Below are 24,009 nucleotides of genomic sequence, written 5' to 3'. Positions count from 1 at the left end.
TTATCTGAAAATGTCAGTAGTAAAGGACAGAACGAAATCACCAGCACACTCTGTAACTGCACCTAGCACATCACAACAAGGAAGTCTGCCTCTGGCTCTGCCCCCTCCACAGCAATCTGCATGTTTAACACAGTCTCACACAGAGCAATCATCATGAGCAGTTAAGAACACTAAAGTTAAATAGCATTCATCACTAACGAATTCATCACTGACCCTCTCCCTCTTCCCTGATTCCCAATTACCTGTTCTTTTAGGAGCTGTTCACAGGCTTCGTGAAGCGTTCCTGTCTTATTGGACACAAAAAGATACTGTTTCTGCAATGACTCCAGATGCTGAAGAGCACAGTTCACATCATTCAGTATAGCATCACACTGTTCCTGAAACCCAGACAAGTAATCCCTCATCTGTCTAGAAAACAGAACCAAGAGGGGATTGGCAATAATATTTCCCCCAATAAGCATAGTCAATAAACAATAAGGTCTCATCTTTTCCCAAAAGCATAAATACCAGGTGAAAATCTGACCCACTGCTGTAAGTGACACTCAGAACTACAGTGACGCTAGCCCATACACTTCCAGTGCTGAGGACAACGAACCGCTGACAACACAAGCAACAAAAGGAATTCACCTGGAGCCACAATCTGGTCTCTTGCATGGAAGTCAATAAATTACTGGTGCTAACCTCCAAAGATGGGGCACTAGGACATCCCAAGGCAGCAAGGAAATGTACTCCCTCTGATAACTGCTACCTCCAAGGGCCATATGATGTGAAAAGAATTTTGGATTTGAGACTACAAGACCCTGGTCCAAACTGCAGTTCTATCTAAGCCCAAATGACACTGTGTCCAAGCCTCAGTCTGGCCATTTGTAAAATGGAGATGGGAACATTTCTTGATGATGGGCTATGGATAAAGTGGGATTGGACATCCCTATCACACTGCCATGAATATACCAGACGTAGTGGGGCACACCTTCATGGATGCTTCTCCTGAACAACAAATAGCTCAGAGAATTCTCACACAACTCTTTGTTGTTGTTGTTTGTTTGTTTGTTTATTTTCGAGACAGGGTTTCTCTGTGTAGCCCTGGCTGTCCTGGAACTCACTCTGCAGACCAGGCTGGCCTTGAACTCAAGAAATCCACTTGCCTCTGCCTCCCAAGTACTGGGATTAAAGGCGTGCGCCACCACTGCCTGACTCCCACACAACTCTTGATCCATGTCCTTTCTGCGCTTCTTTCTGTAAAATCATTTACAATCCCAATCCTCAGTCTGGCTAGTCTTAAGGAAAATCTGACCATTAAGTTGTTTTGGTAATTTGAGATGACTATGATGTAAAAATCAGGATATCCGACAGATAAAGGACCCACACATACCTATATTTCGTTCCTTCATCCTGATCCATCTGAGCTTGCAGCTTTGCAAACCATGAGAAAAACTGGAAAACAAAGAGTAGAATTCTGTCAACCAAACTAAAACCAATAAATGAGAATTAACTACACGGGAGAGCACTAGTCAAGGGTCAGGTATTACCTCACTGGATCTTAGTTCTAGGGCTCAGCCACTGATAACTAGTTTTGAGCTTTGTTAAATATTTAGCATCTACATGCCAGGAAAAGCAAAGGGTATGAAAAGCATTAGCCATTTCCAGAGTCAAGTAAAGAGCAGTATGAAAGACACATATAAAAAATAAATGCTTTTTCTTAAGAAACTAGTCCCTGGCTCTAGTCCCTGGCTCTTATGTTTGCCAAATTTGAAGAATTAGCAGAGGGCATTGGGTAAATATTAATGTTACCTAATACGAATGATAAAAATATAAACTTGAAAATCACATAGTAAATTAAGTATGGACTTTGGGGAAACTGCAGGGATAGCCCAGTAGTTAAGAGCACTGGTTGTTCTTCCAGAAGATCTGATTCAATTCCCAGAACCCACATGATAGCTCACAACTGTCTTTAACTCTAGTTCCAGGGAATCCAACACCTTCTGGCTAGTGAGGGCACCAGAAACGTAACTGGTACACAGACATGTGCAGGCAGAACAGCCACACATACAAAATAAAAATAAAAAGTAAAAGAGAATATGGACTTTAGGCTGTATCTGCTCCTATACTAATGCTATAAGAAATCATTATTTAAAAATAGATAAAAATCTGGCATAGTCATACATGCCTGCAATACTCAGAAAGCTGAAGCAAGAGGATCATGAGTTCAAAGCCAGCCTGGGATGCACTTGGGAAGGGAGAGGAGGGGAAAACAGAAAAGAAAACCAAAGCAGGTAAGAGTTAAGTTACTTGAGAAATTTGCAAATTTGCGTGTGGGGGAGGGGGTGATGATAAAATTGTTTTCTATTTTAGCCAAGTATGTTGGCACACACCTATAATTAGAACACTTAGGAAGTAGAGTTTGGAAGATTAAGAGTTCAAAGCCAGCCTGGCTACATCAAAATTACAAAGCCAGTCTGTACTACATGAGATCCTGTCTCAAACACAAAAACAAAAATGTGTTCACAGCAGGTTCATTTTTGATAGAACTAGTTATACCAGTATATATACCCTCCAAAACTCATCCGGCTGACATTTAAAGTGAGCAAATTTTATCATATATAAATCATAACCCAACATATTAGATGCTTCAAACTTTTAAAAATAGTGTAAAAGTGTGAATTTAATCCAGAAGGTTTTGTTTTCACAGAAGGGAAGCATCTATGGAAGGAAAGAAGGGGGCGGAGAAGGGTGGGCAAGAGTGGGGGAAGCTGGGGAGGGCAGCGGGGGCGAGCCCAGTACAGGGGCATCAGATGGGGGGCCATGCCGAGACCTGCTATTTCACATGCACTAAGATGATGTAGAAGGGAAAAAAGTTTGGCTTCAAATGTCCAGTAACATTCTCAGCATCGCTCAAGTCTCCCTTTGCAGTTCTCAAAGTGGGAGCCGATGTCAAGAGATACAGGCTTTCATCTACCTTGGCTAACAATTTCTAAGCATTCATTGTGTGCTTGCTACACACTATATTTGCATGTGTTATTTAATTCTCCTAAAACCATGGGAGACAGGTACATAATCATCCTTAGTTTATAAACTCAGAAACTAAAGACCCAAAAAGGTAAATAATTAGCCAAAACTTACAATGATGCTAAGTAATGGAGCTGACTTTCAGGCGTAAGCCAGCCTAACTCCAGCAGGAGCAGATACAAGCCAGTCTACCTAGACAGCAGAGCAGATGTAGGCTGGCTGACTCTCCGACAGCAGCAGGTCTAGGTCGGCCTAACCAAGCACGGACTCTCCTCTGCTTCACTTCTCTGCCTCTGTGATTTACAGTGCATGCAATCAGTATATCTGCGTTACATTTCATTTGGAAATGCCTCCGCTTTAACACTTTTTTTTTTTGCCTTGTTTTGGTTTTAAAGACAGAGCATCATTATGTAGCCCAGGATGCCCTTGAACTTGCTATATAAGCAGGCTGGCCTCAAACTGGTGATCCTCCTGTCTCAACTAGCTCTAACTCACCCCTTGAACCTGCTATATAACCAGGCTGGCCTTAAACTAGTGATCCTCCTGTATCAACCAGCTCTAACTCTCCCCTTCAACTACTAACCAGGCCCAACCCTGAATAGTTCCCAAGATCAGAAGAGATCCAGTGTGTTCGGGGTGATACAGGCATAGATAGCTCTGTCTTAACAAGTCAGAAAGAATACGCAGGAAAATATCTATAGAAAGTACTACACATTTAAGTTGCTAATTAGCAGTAAGGAAACACCAAAACACATAATAAATGACTATAAAATAATTATAAACTTTTATCTAAAGAAAACATTTAGATTTTTAAAACAAGTAGAGAAGGTATGTATAGGTATCTAGATGTACATATCTTTATAATTATTTATTATCTTTTTGAATTTTTTAAAAATCAGTTTTAAAATCAGGATGAGTGTTTTGCCTGTGTGTCTTATACCTGCAAATATGAGAAGGGGCATCAGATCCCCTGGAACTGGAGTTTAAAACAGCTCTAAGCAGCCCAATGTGGATGCTAGGGCTCAAACCTGGATCCCCTGGAAGAGCAGCCAGTTCTCTTAACAATTAAGCCATCTCTCTACCCCTATGAGCTTATTATTTTATCTGTATTGCCAATTGGGTAATGTCGTGATTTGAATAAGAATGGTCTCCATAGACACATAGATTTGAATGCCTGATCACCAGGGAGTGGCATTATTAGGATGTGTGCCCTGCTGAAGTAGGTGTGGCTTTGTTAGAAAAAGTGTGTCAATGGGGGTGGGTTCTGTAGTTTCAGACCCTCAAGCCAAGCCCGTGTATCTCCCTTCCCTTCCCTCTGCCTGCCAATCCAGACGTAGAACTGTCAGCTCCTTCCCCAGAACCATGTCTGCCTCTGTGTGCTCCATGCTTCCTGCTATGACAATGACAGACTAAATCTCTGAAACTATAAGCCAGTCCCAATTAAATGCTTCCCTTTATAAGAGTTACCATGGTCATGGTGTCCCTTCACAGAAATAAAACCCCTAACTAAGATAAGCAATAAGGTCACTTAAAAAAACACTCAAAACTAACACAAAACCAAGATTGTTCTACAAAGACCTGATGCTAGTGCCCTTCAGGGTATCTAACCTTTGACATGGGATATCATGTTTTCATCTGCAAGTGTTAGGCTATGTTCATAGACACCCTAAGATACATGTAGCCCTGGTGCAAGTAAGTTATACCTCTTGTTTTAGCTTGTCTTGAGACACCTAGAATAATCCAACGTCCCCAGAAAAGATGGTATCATTTACCTGCTGTGCAGTCTCAATTCTTTCTTCTTCCATTCCTAAGGAAGTGAAGCCCTTTAAGAGGATGTCTTCTGTAGATTCGGGCACTACAGCAGTCAGCTCGATGGGCAGCGACTGGGATGCTAAGCTGCAGACATCTTCAATTGGGAGCTTGAAAAAGAAAGCCACAAGATATTCAACTTCAACTCTCTTAAGTCAATGCAATTGTTTCCATCTTGTTATGAAAAAGAACAGAGTACTTCTTTTAAATTCTCTAAATTCAGAAAATTTTGCCAGGCAGTGGTAGCACTTTAATCCCAGCACACAGGAGGCAGAGGCAGGCAGATCTCTGTTAGTTCAGGGAAGGCCAGCTTGCTTGGTCTACAAAACAAGTTCTAAGACAACCAAGATTATACACAGAGAAACCCTGTCTTAAAAACAAAACAAAACAAAGAAAATGTCACACACATCCTCCACTAGACCTCTCCAGGACAGATGCTGCTCTCAAGATGTAAGAAGGATGCCAATGTCCCTCAGTAGCAAGGTCTTACTGTTGAGTCAGCTTCCTAACAGTGGGGGTGGATCTATGTAGAACCACCAGTTTCTCACTTGAACCTCTCTAAACTATCATTAGACAAAAGGAAAGCCTGTCTGTTGCAAGTAGTGTGTCCTCTGCAGGATCTAACACAAAGGCCTGCCCAAGCAACAGAATTAAGGAGTCGCAATCATTAACCAACAAACTGCCTCCTCCGACCGCCCCCATCCTAGGCCTACCTCACGCCGTTGCAAGATACAACAACAGAGAAGAGACTAAGAAGACTCTCTTGAGTTTCCAACCCCAGGAACGAGGCTTCCTTGGAACACAGTCCAGCGTGCTCACTGCCCCCCACTACTAACTTCAGCTCTGGTATCAATTTACCTGAAGCCTCATACCAGCCAAGGTGTTTTTAGACCTAAAAGACACTGGAAGCAGATGACAGGGTAAGCAACAGGACCTACTATTAAGTTCAATTCTAGTTTTAAGCTCATGGCATTTAAAGTCTTCCAACTAAGACAAGACTCACGGCCTTAGGAAATTGTTTTCATCTTTCTGAATGCAGATGTTTCATCTGAAGACAGGGCTTCTTCTTTATCTCTCCGGTAAGCCACACGCACAAATACCTATAGTAATGTAGAAGCAATCTTTCATATGGGGAGGCTCCTCTATGTTCACGTGGGTCTGTACTCACACGCTGACACACTACAGTAAAGCCTGGCTTAAAGCCTCTTACTGAAGGACAAGCTGGTGGCATCGGGGACATTAATGATTCTGTTTTTCAATTTCTTCTCTTATCACATATAGATCCAGTGCCCATTCCAAGGCTACTGTGAGAAGCAACGAAGAAAGCACTAGCTAGTTCAAGTGCTAGCAAACAACAGCCAACAGCAAACATGATCAGGAAGGCCCTTGTACACAAATGAGTCAGACTCGCTATCCAGGAGAGTCCTAGAGAAATGCAAATGTCTTCTCAGGATGTCACAATGTATATAAACTCTTGCTGAAAAGTAGCATAAGCCCTGATATAAAAGTACTGTGGCCCAGCAAAAATTAAGGTTTTCAAACTCCATGAAATCTATAAGTGTCATCAGCAGCTGTGTGCTGTCATTGGGGATTCTGAAGACAGAACTGTAACAGAGATAAACAACACCTGCATCTGCACCTGCACCATCACCTGCACCTCCATTAGCCAACAAGGAGCTGTCTGCATAGAGAAAGGATGTCACACACATACCCCAAGTCAACACAGCATGCAGAACGCTTAGCATAAGACCTGCACAACAGACGTAATGCAATGGTCTGAATCTATACTGTCTTGAGAACAGAATAGTCGCTAAGGTGCCTTTGCAACACCACGTTAGTAGTACAAGTCAGTCCTGCAGCAACAGATCAGTTGCAGTAGGTAAGATGTAAAGGGGAAGAGGTACTGCATCCAGCTCAGGTTCACAAACATCCCAGTAACCATGCAGGCCCACACCTGAATAAAGACACCAAAATGCATGTTACTTGCACGCCAAGGCCTAAGAATTCTTTTGAATTCTTTTATTACATTTATTTGTCATCTGTGTCTGACCTCCCATGCATGTCAGAGGACAACTTAAGAAGTCAGTTCTCTCCTTCCACCAGCTGGGTCCCACAGAAGAACTCAGGTTCAATCAGCTTAATCACAAGACATTACTCACTGAGCCATCCTGCCAGCAAGCTAAGTATTCTTAAATACAATCATGGCTCAGATTGCAGAATAACATGCAGATTAAACCCCAGGGGAAAGGCTAAAGAGATGGCTCAGAGGTTACAAGCGCTGGCAAAGGATCCAGCTTCGATTCCCTGTACCCACAAGGCAGCACACAGCCAGTCGTAACTCCAGTTCCAGGTGATCTGAAACCTTTTTCTGGCCTCTGTGGGCACAAACATGGAACAGATACATACATGCAGGCAAAGCACTCACACGCATAAACCAGGCAAACCAGGGAAAGGGGGGCTCTTCCAGGGGTAGTGGAGTAACTGACTCCCGTGGAAGAGGACAAGAGAATGACTAAAAAGGACTCTAACTTCTGTTACCAAGCACTGAGGTCTGCAAGGCAACGGAAGCATCTGGAAGCCACTGGCTTAGGAAGAGTTCACACCCCGTCCCCACTCACAGGTCCTCCACTAGATCGTCAGAGAAAGCTTGTGAACAAAGTGGTGGAGACCTGGGAGAGATGAATGGTTGCTACTGTGTGGGAAAGCAGGGCACAGAGCCTGCCCAGACCCTTTTCCCCAGTGAACAAACACCTTGGGGGCTTGGGGTGGTTAGCAAATTCTGTTACAGCATTCCATTATAGCTGGAGAAAGGGAAAAGAAGAAAAGCTTTCACCCTGGACGACAGCAACAACAACAAAAATCAAACAAAAAACAAAAACCACATACAGACCAAGAACGTCAGAGTCTCCTGCTGCTAACGAAGAGACAAACTCAATGGTAAAGGACCCGACAACACAAAACTCCCAACTATTTTAGACTATCAAAATGCACAGTATTTAGATGTTTGTTTAGTTAAGTCTTTACATTTTTTAAAAATGTACCATACATTAATATCTGCCATTTCACATGAGACCAAGGAGGTCAGAGACATGTGCTCAGTTCATCATAAACAAAAACAAGACCCAAAAATGTTATTTTCTAAGTTACTTTACCAGATAAAACTCTCAATCAGTGGAAAAACTGCTCAAGATATTCCAGACACATTCTATAATCTAAATCACAAATAAACATGACCAGGTAAGGTCATATTTATACAAGAGCATTCAATCTGATTACTTCAAGCACAGATATTAACTTTCAAACATAAGACATTTAATTATGGGGCTGAAGAAATGGCTCAGCAGTTAGGAATGCCAGTTCAATTCCCAGCACCCATCCAAGGTGCTTCAGACCCCTGGAACTCAAACTCTAGGGACTCTGCCTCTCAGCATTTGTCTCATACATACATACACACACACACACACACACACACACACACACACAGACACACACACACACAGACAAAAATAAAATCTACAGCTGGGCAAGTGGCACACACCTTTAATCCCAGCATTCAGGAGGCAGAGGCAGGCAGATTTCCAAGGTCCAGGGCAGCCCAGAAATAGACAGAGAAACTGTCTTGAAAACAAAAAGGAAAAGAATTAAAAATAAAAACAAAATCTAAAAAACAAACAAACTTTAAATATCAAAAGCAGGAGGGTCCCTCGTCTCTTTCTTTCACTGTCAAGAAACCATTTTCTCTCAAATGAAGTAGGAGAGAAATTATAATACAACCACCTTAAAGAAATAGTATCTTAAAGAACAAACAACTTGCTTTTAACAGCATAAGAGAAAATTACCCCTTTGGGTAATTTTGGGTACCTATGTCCCACTAAGTTCTTTTCACAAAATAGCTGAACTAGAGTGGCCAGACAAAAGGTGGTGTGGCAGTGTCCCCAGTTTGGCACTTCTTGCTTCTCATTCTGAAAAGAGATAACCCAATCAGAGAACACACTTTGGTTGACCTGTTGGAAAGCTACAGCTTACAGCAATGGACATAAGCACTCTAATAATTACAATAAACCACATGGCACTACCTCACCAGCTCAACCTGTCCAGGAAAAGACAAATGTCCCTTCTTCTCAGAAACCTTCCTTTTTGGAAAATACTGAACTGGAGAAAATGACTTTTAGAATTCATCTGTTCAATCCATCCATCAATCCATGCCCCAATTGAACTGACAACACTTTCTCTGATTAGACAGAGCATATATCCTTGAGGCTGGAGTCTCAGAACCTTCCAAGGCACCAGGACTGTTTTTCTTATCTTCAGTCTTAGTGACACCTATACTAGCTCAAGATTCTAATCTGTTCTTTTAAAACATTCATTGTTTGAAAGAGAGCACATGAGTAAGGCAACCTTAGCAAGAAGCCTGCCGTGGGCCATTTATGCACAAGTGTCTTTACTTTTTCTAACTCCCCTGGAGATAGCCTCTATTTTATAACAAAAAAAAATAAAATAAAATAAAAAAAAGGAAGCATACAGAAGCTAATTATCTTCTTGTAGGTGACATACCTACAAGAAACAACAGCTAAAACAAACAAACAAAAAAAAAAAGAAAGAAACAACAGCTATGGCAGTAAACTACAGGTAGATTTCAAAGTAAATTATTTTAGCACTTTAACAAGAACTATTTAGTTAGCAGGAAAAAAAAAAAGATCCTTGCTGCTATAAAAAATTTGCCTCAGCGGGGCGGTGGTGGCGCACGCCTGTAATCCCAGCACTCTGAGAGGCAGAGGCAGGCTGATTTCTGAGTTCGAGGCCAGCCTGGTCTACAGAGTGAGTTCCAGGACAGCCAGGGCTATACAGAGAAACCCTGTCTCAAAAAAAAAAAAAAAGTTGCCTCGACTACAAGAAACCAGTCTACTGCAAATTCTTTTATCTAATACAATATATATAACTCCTTTTAAAAAAAAAAAAAAGCAACTTTCCAAGATAAAGAATTTTTTTATTAGACTTGCCCATTTTATACGTGAGTGCTTTGCCCTCATGATGTATTTGCACCACATTCATGTTTAGTGCCCAGAGGTCAAGGAGAGAGCTGGAGTTACAGGTATATTGTAAGCTACCAGGAACATGCTGGACTTGAACCTGGATCCTCTGCAAGAGCAGCAGGTGCTTTTAGCCACGGGGCCGTCTCTCCAGTCCCAAGAGTGCTTTTTTCAGAAGAGAGAATGCTCCTTTCTAAGGCCATCTTTATGAAATTCACTGAGCTTTCTCTGAAGCTGAGCACAACTGAATCACTAAGTCATCCCAAGTCCAAGAGATTAGGAGATTAATTATTTTATGAAAACATGAAGCACTACAGAAGTCTATGGAAATATGCTAGTTAGAGAAATTAAATCTGATGCACACTTTTCCAACAGTAATGTTAAAGCATGGAATGGGGATAAATGGACTCTAAATTAGTCATTCCATCAGACACAGATCACTTCAGCACAGGAAATGAGGATATGTCCCTCCGAGATCCCAAAGGTGGTGTAAACAGGCTCTTTTCCTGCTAATCCTGAGACCTCCCGAAATACCCGGACTTAAGTCCGTGCTCTCCCCAGGCCTTAAGCTCGGCCTTCTCTCCCAGCTAAGACATTTGGAGCCAGCCTTCCCCAGGCTGGCTTCGCATTGCCATGTCAGCTCTCAGGCTGCGCTGTCACTTTCTCGACAAGGCCTTGCCTTCACTTTCAGGTCTGCCCTTCCTTTTAGGCCTCCCATAAAAAGGCAGGCCTCATCTATTCTGGCCCCACCACCCTGCTTTATTTCCTACTTACATTTCTATCCCTAATTCCTACCCCAGTGTAGGCATGTGGCAATGCACGCCAAATGACAGCACGAACGAATGATAAAAACTGCTGCATAAATAAGGAGGAAGACTGTAAACGAATAAGTTGCCTTTTTACTTTCAACCCTCTCCATGCTCAACAGACACCAAAACTCAGTTCATAACCCTTGGCAAGAACGATAAAGTTTCTTATAGTGTATGTGGCACGCCCCTGGTTCTATGAAGTCTCGACACCAGCTTCAATAATGGGGCACAAAAATTATAAACAGACTGGGAAACACATAAACGAGTTCTTGGGCTTACCCAACAATGGCAAGACCCTCAGTTTAGTCCCCAGCAAAACACAAACACACACACACACACACACACTCACACCACACCCACTTATAATCCAGAACATAAAACACAGCCGGATCAAAGCCCTTCCCACCTGCTCCCTCGTTTACTTAGGTCTATTTCCTCTATGACATCCTGGAGGTGGGCAGAGAAACACACCTATATTTACAGCACAGGTGCAGAGAACGCTTCTAGTCACACCTCCAAAGTGTGAGGACAGGGCAGTGGTGAAGATGTCAAATTCAATCTGCATTTGGACAGGATTCCGAATCGTATAGAACTCAATGCTTCCAACATCAAAACTAACCGCCACTGACAATAAAATAACCCAAAATTCGGACTCGAAACTAGAAGAGTATGTGAAACATAGAAACAATCCAAAAAAGAAGAAAGTACTCTGACCAGGATAACTACACTGAATCACACGAACAGTAACATGCATACTGCACCACTGGTAACTGGAAAAATGTTGACACTAAAACCCAAAGCGCTACTTAATAACTGAGTCAACTTGTAAAAATAATTCTTTTTTTTTATTGCTTTGCTATAGGTTAAATAACTCTTAACTTCCATAACCTACACCAGGAGTTCACAGCTTGGTGTGCGATGAATGAAACTGTTTCTCGGGACCAGTTCTGATCCCTCTAAGTGCCCGTCTGCCCCCGGGAAGAAGCAGTTAACACAGACTAGCTGGACTCGGGAGCACAGCACCTCGGGCTCACGGGACGCAGGGCTCCGCTGACACGGGGACACCAGGAGCAAGAAGCCCGGAGCAAGGCTCGGGCCAACCGTCCCACGCCGCTGGGGGAGGGCTACGCCCTCGGGTGGACGGCCACGCACCCTGGCAGGGCCAGCCGGGGTCGCGGGCAGTGCGAGGCTGACAGCGGGGCACACAGAGGCCCCTCCCGCCGAATCCGCCACGGTGGCCCAGGAGGACTGGCCAGATCCCCGCACCGGGCAGGAGGCCGGTCACAACCCACGCCCTCGCCTCACCTCGGCGGGCACCGGCAGGTTCTCCACTGCCGCCTTTAGCTCCAGCACCGAGTCCGTCTGCCTGTCTGTCAGCGGCGCCAGCGAGTCGGGTCTCCGATCCCAGAGAGACAGCTTCTCGCGGGCGTCCCGCTCGGCCGCCGCCTCCGGCAGCAGCAGCAGCGCCGCCTCCGCCATCCCCGCCGCCCTGGGCCCCGCAGCAGCGCAGAACCAGAGCCCGACTGGCAGAGTCGGGAACTTCCGGGAGGACCGGGGCTTCCAGCACCGCAGCCGCGGCGGGGCGGGCCCAAGCGCCCTGACCCCGGAAACGCTTCCCCGGCGTGGGGGCGGGACGGAGGCCAGAACAGACGTGGCTTTCGACGGAGGACAACATTTCCGGTTGGGATGTGCCTCAAGCTAGAGAGTAGGAGATGCGAATGGGCGGAAATAAGCTTGCCCCTACCGGAAGCCTCTTCTTCAACATCAATAACTTTATTGTTATGTGTTGTTCAAGTTTTTTTTAACAAGTTATAAGTCATCCAACGGATAGGGGAATTGATGAACTCCAAAGATCATCTCACCTGTCAGATGGGTTATGGGTGCTTTTCATGTTGACATAGCAACCAAGAGTCCAAAGTTTTCAAACATACAACTTCGCTGTTAGAAAACTAGTTTGTGGAAACACACATTCAAAAACACTTATCAGGCATCATCAATATAAATAAAACTGGGGGAAAAAACCTAATTGTCCAACATTGAAGAACTGGGTCAATAACTGTGGATCCAAACATGAAACTGCAAAAATCATTCTGACGTTTAAATCATGATACACATTTGAATAGCTAAAAAAAATATTAGATCAAACCTACATAATTGAATAAATATACTTTGTACGTATATAAATTGAGTATGTACTAATATAAACAAATATTGGGTAAATAAATGAAAAAGAGACAACTTTCTACCTTACCAAAAACTTTTTTTAAAAAAATGTAAAAAACTGAGGGAAATTGAAAGTCATCATTGGGGTATCCCAGTAATAATCGTAGCAGGCAAGGCTCAGAGTGGCTACTGAGGAGCTGGCAAAAGTTCCAGAAGAAACAGCAATTTGCATAGTTCCAGATAATCTTTGAAAGATATTTACCAATAAAAAAGGTGAAGCCAGGCATGATGATACACTCCTGAAAGCCCAGTACTTGGAATACTGAGGCAGGAAAACCGGAACATGTTCAAGGCCAACCTGGGCTAACAGCAAGATCTTGCCTTAAAAGGGGGGGGAGGGGATGGAGGGGATAACAACGTGCAGTAGCAGAGACAACCTTGACCATGCAATCCAACTCAACATCTCATCTGGTTTGAAGGTTTGAGAGCATGATACTCCTTCTGTGAAACTGTTACCAAAATATAAACCTAATTCTAGTCACAGGAAAAAAAAAAAAAAAAAAAAAAACCCAAACATCCTACAAAACACTGAGCAATATTCCTCAAAAAGGTCGAGAGATGGGTGGAGAGATGGCTCGGGGGTAAGGAAGGGGACTTGCTAATCTTTCAGAAGACTCCAGTTCAGTTCCCAGCCCCCACAACATGCAGCTCATAATCACCTGAAACTTTAGTTCCAGGAGATCCAACTCCCCTCTTCTGGCCTCTCTGGGTACCCGTCTACCTTTTTTTTTTTAAAGATTTACTTATTTTATGTATGTGAGTACACTGTAGCTGTCTTCAGACACACCAGAAGAGGGCATCAGATCCCATTACAGGTGTTTGTGAGCCACCATGTGGTAGCTGGGAATTGAACTCATCTCTCCAGCCCCAAAATACCAATTTTTAAAAGAGTTTCAAAGCACTAAAAAAACAAAAGCTGACCAAGATGTTACATAGTGGAGACTAAAATATAATGGCTTCTCATGGCAATGTGTTATCCTGGATTGATTCCTAGAGTAGGACAGTTGTGATGAAACTATAGAATAAAATGTAGAACCTTAATAAAGTTTGTGATTTAGGCAATGGTATTGTGCCAATGCTCAATTACCAGCTTTGATTGTTCATGGTTAGATAAGATGATCCCAGTTGAGGAAAGCTGGATGAAGACACCCCTGAACTCTTTATACAGTCTCTGGAGCCTTCCTGAAGTCTACATTTATCTCAAGAGAGCCGAGTATGGCAGCTTATGTCTGTAATAATGATTGGCAGGGAGACTGAGACAAAGGGATTTCTACAGCTTGGAGGCTGAGGCAGGAGGATTGGAGGCCAGCACCAGCCACAGAAATAGACTGGTCAAAAAAAAATGTATCTCAAAATAAGAATTAAAAATCTAATGGTATAGAAAATATGTTTCTAGTTGGGCGCATGCCTTTAATTCCAGCACTCAGGAGGCAAAGGACAAGTGACCTCCACAAGCCGTCCTCTGACCTCCACACAGACGTTGTGGCACTCAAGCACCTCTTTCATACAAACACATCCACACACAAAAGAAATAAATGGTAAAACAAAAAACAAACAAAACTGTAAATGAAATTGTAAAGTGGTTGTGTGGGAGACACAGTTTGGGTTTGGAGATCAGAGCAGTACTAATTCAATTCAACTCCAGACCACAACCATTTGGCCCTAAAGGAGGATGGCTCACTGTTTAACATCTTAGAGAGATCAGCACTCTGTAGGCGAGCATAACTTTATCTGTTGTGCTGAGCTCTCTGACTCTCAGATGGAAGGAACCGTGAACCAGAGCTGAGGATGAAGGGTTTCTTCCCATCTTCCTATCTTGCCTCTAGACAAGGCTGGGTCATGCAACAAGGATGGGTATATATCATTACACATATGTATAAGAGTGAACTCTAAGATAATAAGCTACAGGCATGGGTAACAGTTCGTAAGCGCAGATTCCTTAGTTCTGATCAGGATGCTGATGTTACAGGAAAGAGGGAAAGTACAGGAATGCGAACCTTCACTGAATTTCCCTGTGAAACCGAACTGCTCTTAAAATAATTCATCTATTAACAAGCAAAGTTCCCCTCTTCTACAAAGTTCTTAACAAACCATTATATGTCACTCAGATGTTAAGAAGATGGACATCTGGGCAATCCTTTAAGTAACCCAAAAGTTAATTAGCCAACTTCATACTTAATTTTGTTGTGTTTGGTTGTGTTTGTTATGATTGGCCTGTGAATGCTGAATACTTCACAAAATGACCTGGGGGTGGGGGTGGGGGCCATCTCTGAAGGACAAGGCAAACAGTAAGATAATCCTAGTAACTTCTCCATGCAGAGAAAAGTTCCTATGACCACTTCAGACACTGTTTCTTTCCCGGCCTTCTGAACCCTTTTGGTCTTTGTCTTTATCTCTCTATGTATCAGAAATAACTGTAAACCATATTATCATATAATATTTCAGTTTATTAAATAATGAAACAAGGTTTGTGCCACACAGTCCAACAATGTATAAAGAGCTTGAGATAGAAAAGCTTGTGGAAATGTATACTCTCTACACAATGCATACAATTTTATAGCTCATGAATAAATATGGAGAACAGGAGCCATTTTTTTATATTACAGACCGGCAACACAGAACATCAGTAACAACACAAACACAATTTCCTTTGACTTAGCTACAAAAAGTTGAAGTAGTTTTCACCATACTTGTGGAAAATGACAGGTGGTGAAGTGTTACAGACACACCCACATCACCAAGTGCTTTAAGTTGTCTCTGGGTTAGAAACATCAGCAACCATATTAACTCCAGAGAGAAGGCAGGTTAAGACCCTGTCCCATAAGGCACTTAATAAATTGACACTGTACCTTGTCTTAAAATACTGCCTTGAAACATGCTGAAGTTTTAGAGTGAAGTGTAGGTTTCTTTTTATCCAGGTATAGACATAGACATAATTTGAATAAATTGATAATACTGTCTGATAGCCACTCTTTCCATGATCTTCAAAGTGGACCTTTTTGTACTTTAGAAACTACCTTCAAACTTAAAAAAAATAAAATAAAAAGTAGTTTTGTTGTTATTGTTGTTTTGGATTTTGCTTATTTGTTTTGGTCCTTTGGTGGTGGTATACACTTTTAATTCCAGAATTCAGGAAGCAGAGGCAGGAAGATCTCTGAGTTGAGGCCAGCATGGTCTACAGAGAGAGAGCCAGAACTACATAGAGAAACCCTGTCTTGGAAAAATAGAGAAAAAAAAATTTAGAAAGAAAGAGAGAAAGAAGAAAGGATAAAGAAAAAATTAATTAAAAAAGATTTTTTTTATATGTTAAAAAGTGGTTTTAAAAAAGTTAATCCCTTCAACTAGAGAGAAAGCCTGTGGAGTCTATCACTTCAACGGAATGTTCAGGTCAGAATTAAAAAAAAAAAAGTCTAAACTTCCTAGGAGGCAGGCCAGCAGCAGCTCCGATCCTCTGCTGCCATCTAATGGCCTTCAAGGGAATTGTCTTTAAGCCACCAAGGACGGCTCTGTGAGGACTTTGTCTTAGCTTTTACTTTTAGAAACAAACTTTTGATTCTCAAACTGTTTTTCAAAGGAACCATTAATTTCAAAAGCCAATTTGTAAAGGTACGGAATCAAAAGTGCCCAACCCTCAGAGAAAACGTGCATGCTTCCACCTTGAGGAGGAAGGGGCTCTCGGGAATGCTCCGGACATTGCTCAGCTTGGAGTTAGTGCTACTGAGCTGTCACGGGGCCACCTGAGGGCATCGGGCACCCTTCTAGTGACTGTTGCCTCTTAGAGGCAGCTTTTGCTTTGAAAGGGTAAGGGGTTTTAATCACAGACTCAGAAGAAACAAAAATAGAGGATGTTATACAGTTCTTATCAGAATGGAGATAAACAGGCGCTCAGGCCATCGATGTGGGCAGATGTGGGAAAGATACCCAGAATGCACAACGGTTTGAGCCCGACATCACAAAGTGAAAGAGAAAGAAAATCATTTTTCCCCTAAATTTCAAGGAAATTAACTAGGAAAATCTCAGATAGAGGTTTTTGTTGTTGCTGTTTGTTTGTTAACAAACCCACCTCAAAATAAAGTAAAGGCTAAAACTCTGGAGCCTCACCTCTTCAATTCACTAGCTGACTAAAAAAAAAACTTCGCCTGCAGGATTCTTTATTTAACAAAGGCTTTTGGTCCCCAGGACCAGGAGAGCCCTATGGTAGACCAACTGTTTACTGACAGATGCACGCACACACACTTATTCCTTCACACAGCAGCCTCTGCAGTTTCCCCTTCATTTAACCCCTATTTCACAAAGCATGATTATCCCCATTTGATTAGTATGGAAATAATAAACTTCGCTAAAAAAAAAAAAAATCATAGGGCAAATGGTTAATGTTCCCTCACAAAGGTGAGTCTACTGTGAGTGAACAATTCTGCCCAAACAGAACTATAAAGCAGTTCAATATGCTAAAGATGTGCTTCCTATAGCTGTCCGGGTCTAGAGGGTAAACGTACAACTGTAAAGTCTCAGGAAACTGAAGTTCTCAGTGGTAGAGGACTACGAGCACTCCACCACTCCAAGACCTTCTCCGAGCTGATGTTCACAGCTGGAAGCCCAGACGTGACGTGGCTGCTGTCCAGGAAGAAAGCTCACACGGTTCTGACTTCTTGCAGGTTTCTACAGCAAGGGAGATGTATTCTGTGCACCAGTCATCTAGGATGTCAAAGGGCACTTCAACGGTAACCACCAGGGAGTGGGCGGGATTATGCTCTAGGCTCTGGACGCAGATGAAAAGCATCCGGTGCCCACACATGGCGATCTGAAGAACCCAGTCTTCATCCATTGCTCCCATCCCAGAAGCAGTGATGAGCTGTGCAGTGAGAAGCAGCCAGAAGCACAGGAGGTTCTACCGTCATGGAACTCAGGTTCGTCAGAAAAATGGCTTGTGTGGTCACAAGTCCAATTTCTTCAGCTGTTCATAAGTCAAAAAGAACTACAGTGTAGGTTAAGGCTGCCAAGAGAATGCTATGTTCCCAACCCCAACAGACAGCTTATCTGCCCTGCAGGCAGTGTGCCAAGTCCACTTTAGTTCCATACCGAGAGTCTCAGGCTACCTCCCCAGGTGTTGCCCGAGGTCAGTTCAGAATAGAGAGATCAGACCTGAGACCTACAAACCCCTTCACCTTGGGCTCTCCAGGAAAGACATCCGCCCCTCTTTACCTGCCACCTAGATGCTAATTTCTGGGGTATGCCATGCTCATGTTCAGTAAGCACCCCACAGAAAGCATGCTTGCACACTGATGGACCCACATCCTTCCCCAGGACACCATGAGATACATCAACCGCACTACTCTGGAATCACAAATACCCTGAACTCCTAGAGCAGATTCTAGTGAAAATCAATACCTTTCGATAGAGACACCATTGAACTGAGAGCCTCCGTGTTGAATGAGGAGAACTCACACCTCCTAGAGATGGAGTGGCTCTTTCTTATGCTCTGAGGAACTCAAAAGAACAAGAACTTACTTCTACACTATAACTTATAAAGAAAAACAAGCAACATTATTTAATTACAGTCTTTTTTAGATCAACCATACAGAAAAGGATACAATGATATTCCAAGGACCAAGGCGTAACCAATTTGGCCAAAATCCTTTATAGAGAGCAAAAAACCCTTCATTCTTCCACGTCTATTAAAAAGAAGACAAAACAGCATAAGTTCTCCACTGGCAGTTTTGTGTGACAACTTCACATAAACTACTTACTCATCAGCGTGGAAGGAGCCTCAGCTGAGGCAGTGCCTCCACGAGATCTACGGCATTTTCTCAATTAGAGATTGATGGGGGAGGCCCCTGCCCACTGTGGGTGGGGCCATCCCTGAGCTGGTGGTCCTGGGTTTTATAAAGCAGGCTGTGTGAGCCATGGGGAACAAGCCAGTAAGCAGCGTCCCTCCACAGCCTCTGCCTCAGCTCTGCCTCTGGGCTCCAGCCTACTTGAGATCCTGTGCTGACTTCCTTCAACAATGGGCTATGGTCTGAAAGTGTAAACCGAATAAACCCTTTCTGCCTTAACTTGCTTTTTGGTCATGATGCTTTCTTCACAGCAAGAGAAACCCTGAGACAAGCCTCAGTTTCCAGCTCTGTCAGATGCATTAACAATGTGTCAAATTGATATACTTTTGAATTAAAATTAAATCCAAAAGTTGAGGCTATTTCCCCCCAAGACCTAAATGGTGAAAGCTAGAAATGAACCCCACAAGTTGGCTCTCACTGAGCCTGGGGAGACCCCAGACTACCACAGTGACCTTCCAACTGCCCTCAGCTGTGGCAAATAGTGTCCCCATGGTGCTGCTCTGGCCACCACCCACCCCTCCACACACAGCCTATGGTGCCTAAAGTTGGTAGTGCGATGAATATATAACCAGCCCATGTGTGGTGCCTGCTGAGGTAATGTACAACACAGGAGGACTGCAGTTCCTCCTGGAGCTCCCTGTGGCTTCTGGGGGCAGGGGGCAGGAGATGGGAAGTGCAGGCCACTGGTCTGTGAACCTTCCTAAGACCTAGTCCAATCTAGATGAGAGGATGGAGAGAAATCAAGGGTTTGAGCGGACTCAAGGAGCTTCAGATGATCCATTTTCAGACTACAGTGTCCTGATGACAGGGGGCTGGAGAGATGGCTCAGTGGTTAAGAGCACTGGCTACTCTTCCAGAGGTCCTGAGTTCTATTCCCAGCAACCACATGGTGGTTCAAAACCATCTGTAATGGGATCTGATGCCTTCTTCTGGTGTGAATGAAGACAGCAATGGTGTACTCATCATATATATATACACACACACACATATGTATACATATATATATATATATATACATATATGAGACAAATAAAATCTTTTAAAAAAAGATAAAAGAAAACCATCTGTTTTTCTATGGGGCTGTGCAGAAGGCTGAGCTCTTCTTGGTCGTTAATTCTGCTCAAATGCCCGATAGATTAGAAAACTGCTGAATTTTTTTCAGCTTTAATCAAAGAACAGAGGAAAATGAAATACATTTTACAGGCTTACTCAAAAGCAAAATATAAACCTGTTTAGAAGGACTTATTAGAGAGAGACCTTTTCTCTTTGTTCCTTAAAGACTTCTGCATGACCAGCCACTGCACACAGAGACGAAGCCCTCCCAAAGCAGGCAAGCAGGGACTCAAGGAGTAAGAAGTCAGACTTAAACACTGCTTAGTTCTAAGTGCAGGCCATTAGCTTCCATGCCTCTGGGTTGCTAAACAAGCCGGGAAGAAATAAGCAATTTTGATGAAGATAGCGTTCCCAGCACTCTGCATCCCAAGTCTCCTGTCTGTGCCTCATTAAAGCCATACCAGAGGAGTGGGGGTGGAGCTCGGGCGGTCCAGTCCTTGCTCGGCAGGCACTAAGCTGGTTCACTCCCTGGCACTGTAACCTCACCCCTTGGGAGGTAGAAGCAGGAGAACCACAAGTTCATGGTCATGCTCTGCTACCTAGACGTGCAGGGCCAGTTAAGATTATATCAAGACCCTGCCAACAAAGAAGACAAGGCTGGTGGAAGGCTCAGCAGGCAAAGCCACTGTTGTCAAACACGCCCACCTGAGTCTGATCATTGAACCCATAGGATGGAAGGAGGAGGGAACTGACTCCTCCCACTTGCCCTCTGACCTCTAACACTCATGCCATGGGACCGTAATGTACATACAAAAAACCACTGCCATTACCACCCCTGACCCCAAAGCAAAAATGAAAATGTAACTGTAAACCTGTAAAGCAATCCTTGGGGACTAAGAAGCAGTAGCATCGAGCTGAGACCTAGAAAGGGCCCTACGCCTTGGCCGCTGGCACCGAGGGGGAGCTGAGCGCTTCCCTCACAGTGGGAACTGGGGGAGGATCCATGTACTCCTAGGAGACACATCTGGATGGGAACATCTGTTCCAGTTTGTCTCAAGGAGAAAGGTGCACTTTGGAAAAGGACAGTTTCATGACCACAGAAAATATTACTAGTTTATCATCCTTCCTAGCAGGGGAGATGTATGTGGAAAATGAACTTAAAATTTATAAAATGTCATGTAGTTCTTGGACTTCCAACCCTAGAGTGGCAAAATGGTATGTATGTCCTGCCAGGCACGGTGGCACAGGCCTTTAATCTCAGCAAAGGCAGGTGGACCTCTGTGAGTTTGAGGTCAGCCTGGTCTACACAGAGAATTTCATGACAGCCAGGGCTGCACTATGGAGACCCTGTCCTCCATGGGTTCACTTATCTTAGTTTTAATACTTGTCATAACATACTTACTTCTCTCTCTCTCTCTCTCTCTCTCTCTCTCTCTCTCTGTGTGTGTGTGTGTGTGTGTGTGTGTGTGTGTGTGTGTGTGTGTGTGTGTGTTTCACAATCCTGCACAGATACTTGCTCACCTGCAGGAGACAATCCAAGGTACCCGTATAGCCCGCGCATCTGCCATCTCGAAGGACTCTCTGATTCATCATGCGGGTTCTCACCACGTCAACTGGGTTTGAGGCCAAGGCCCCCACCAGGCCACAGGTGAAGCTTGAGCTATGGAGAATACAGGATTGGAAAAGACAAGAAGTGAGCTACCACTCAGCTCCAGCTACAAAGGAGGGAGACGAGACAGCTTCCTCTCAGGGTTCCTTTAAAGCAAATATGGAGCTAGACGAACTGCACCAAGAATGAGGTCCTCGGGGCTGGAGGGGGCTGGAGATGGCTCAGCAGTTAAAGCACTCGTTCTTACAGAGGACCTGGGCTCAGAACCCAGCACCCACATGGTGGCTCACACCCCTCTGTAACTCCAGTTCCAGTGCATCTGATGATGCCCTGTTCTCTGCACGTACCAGGCACGTACCCAGTGAACATCCATACATATATACATACACAAACACACACAGGTAAAACACTCATACATGTAAAGAATAGGCCTAAGAATAAATAAAACACAAGACCGCCTCACTGCACACCCACCAGTGGTCTTAGGTTCTACAGAGCAGTGGTTCTCAACCTTCCTAAGGCCGCAACTCTTTAATACAGTTCCTCATGTTGTGAAGACCCCCAACCATAACATTACTTTCATTGCAACTTCATAAGTCCAGTTTTGCTACTGTTATGAATCGGAATGTAAATATCTATACCTTCTGATGTTGTTAGGCAACCCCAGATCGTTCAGCCCCCAAAGTGGCTGCAACTCTCAGGTTGCAAAACACTGCTCTAGACTTTCAGTCTCACTAGACTACCATAGGCTACACTAAGATCACTGCTAAACTGAGTTATATTTAGCCTAAATCTGCCTGTGAACATAAGTAACTGTAACCTAATTCCTATAACTTGCTGAGTTATATAAAACATAAACAGAATGGTTATGCTTTCCCTCCCAAGGAGAGCTGGGATCCAAAGTTGAATGTCAGGGGGACCGTCTGTCTGTCTGTCTGCCATTCCACGTCTCTAGCCATAAACACGCCTGCACACTGTGGGCGCCGTCTCCGACCCCCTTCTCGTCACGAGCGGGTGCTCCTGCACTTTCCTTCTGTTCACAGTCAACCCCACTAAATGTAACTTCGCTGCGGGTTTTATTTTATCAGCACCAAGCGGCTCAGAGGCTTTCCCAGACCAGCATTCCTCACACACTGAATTGATCACTCTTTGCTTGAGAGGTTGTTGGGTTCACACCAAGGTTTACTTGTGTTTGCGGGTGAACAGTGCTCCCTCTAGTGGTGAGAATCAGCACACTCGCCACACTTGGCTAAATGTCCCTGTCACAGATAAAATGATCTATGATATGTTCATACAAATGTGATAACCTGTAATTACTAAAAAAAAAAAAAAAAAAAAAAAAAAAAAGACAGACAAGATGTCTGAGGACTTAAGAGGGCGCACTGTTATGGAATGCATTCCCAGCACTCACCCTAGAGGCTCACAAGTGCCCGGAACTCTAGCTCTGGGCTCTAAGGTCCCTCTGACCTCTGAAGACACACACACACAGAAAGTAATCAAAATGACTACGGTGTGAGGGCTGATGTGAAAGTATATTTGGAGTGTGTTGTCACTTTTTGAAAAGAAATATGCCGGGCATGGTGGCTAACGCCTCTAATCCCAGCACTTGGGAGGCAGAGGCAGGTGGATTTCTGAGTTCAAGGCCAGCCTGGTCTACAGAGTGAGTTCCAGGACAGCCAGGACTACACAGAGAAACCCTGTCTCAAAAAAAAAAAAAAAGAAAAGAAAAGAAAAGAAAAGAAATATAATACAAACATTACCTTATTTGTTTATAAAGTGCATGTGATGCTTATAAACATACAGCTTGCCTATGTATACAGTTACCTATGCAAAGGCGAAGACTTTCACTTCATCACACTTGACTTCTGTATTATAATTTTCTAATCACAAAATACAATACTGTCACAATACTTTCTCTAAAACACCCACAAATTTACACAAAATCTTCACCCTACCAAGCTCATGCATATCTAAAATATTAATTTTTAAAATCCATAAACATACAGAAAGTGCGTTGAGACCGTGTCTCCCATCAGGCCTGAGAGTATCAGGTGCTTCTTGGTGATGTCATAGACTGGAAGCTCTACGCCCACAACAATGGCTGCCCTCTGGGCCGTGAGGGACACACCCTGAGGAGAAACAGGAAGAGCAAATGATTTCTGCACCCCTCCAGTCAAGGCCAAGGTAGGGCAGGTCTACCCACCCATTACAAGTTCTGCCACTGGGGAACAGTGTGGTATGACAGAGCAGAAAAGGGCCACCAAGCAAGGACTCGGGAAAGCTCTGATCAGCTCTGGCTCTGGCCAGCCTGGGGCTAGGATAAACCATTGCTGAAAGCCTCCAGCTTCTTTGTCACACTGAGGGATTATACCAGGGTCTACATAGGGTCTACCCTGTGAACCGATGTGTCCTGAGTCATGTGGTTCCTATGAAATAGCACTCCTCATGGGCACTTGCCTAAACACAGACTTGCCCTAAACCAGGAAACTGAGCAGGCCAATCGCCCAGTGGGACAGGGACCCAGGGACATTCTAAGAACAGAAACAACAGAAAGTAAATACCAAATAAAAGGTCCTAAGCTTTCACAAAACCTCTCATATGTATTAACCAAAAGATACTTTAAAACCACAACATAC

The 24,009-nt window shown here is 43.7% G+C and overlaps 2 protein-coding genes across 2 annotated transcripts in view; both read right to left on the bottom strand.

Annotated features, from left to right (window-relative positions):
* Window positions 1–12,246, bottom strand: part of Cog3 (component of oligomeric golgi complex 3) — a 53,781-nt gene extending 41,535 nt beyond the window's left edge. The window contains exons 1-4 of the mRNA XM_052190934.1: window positions 11,960–12,246; window positions 4,779–4,925; window positions 1,373–1,434; window positions 243–408 (exon numbers count right to left, since the gene is read on the bottom strand). Coding sequence (XP_052046894.1) covers window positions 243–408; window positions 1,373–1,434; window positions 4,779–4,925; window positions 11,960–12,133 — 549 coding nt within the window. The 5' untranslated portion in view covers window positions 12,134–12,246. The remainder of the gene's footprint in view (window positions 1–242; window positions 409–1,372; window positions 1,435–4,778; window positions 4,926–11,959) is intronic.
* Window positions 12,247–15,303: 3,057 nt separating this feature from the next.
* The window catches only part of Slc25a30 (solute carrier family 25 member 30), a 25,797-nt gene continuing 17,091 nt past the window's right edge, over window positions 15,304–24,009 (bottom strand). Inside the window, 4 exon segments of the mRNA XM_052190937.1 lie at window positions 15,304–17,852; window positions 18,469–18,549; window positions 21,286–21,424; window positions 23,378–23,502. Of these exon segments, the coding sequence (XP_052046897.1) occupies window positions 17,811–17,852; window positions 18,469–18,549; window positions 21,286–21,424; window positions 23,378–23,502 (387 nt within the window). The 3' untranslated portion in view covers window positions 15,304–17,810.

The sequence above is a fragment of the Apodemus sylvaticus genome, chromosome 8, assembly GCF_947179515.1.
Source record: "Apodemus sylvaticus chromosome 8, mApoSyl1.1, whole genome shotgun sequence".
NCBI lineage: Eukaryota > Metazoa > Chordata > Mammalia > Rodentia > Muridae > Apodemus > Apodemus sylvaticus.
This window is presented reverse-complemented; position numbering and strand designations above follow the sequence as displayed.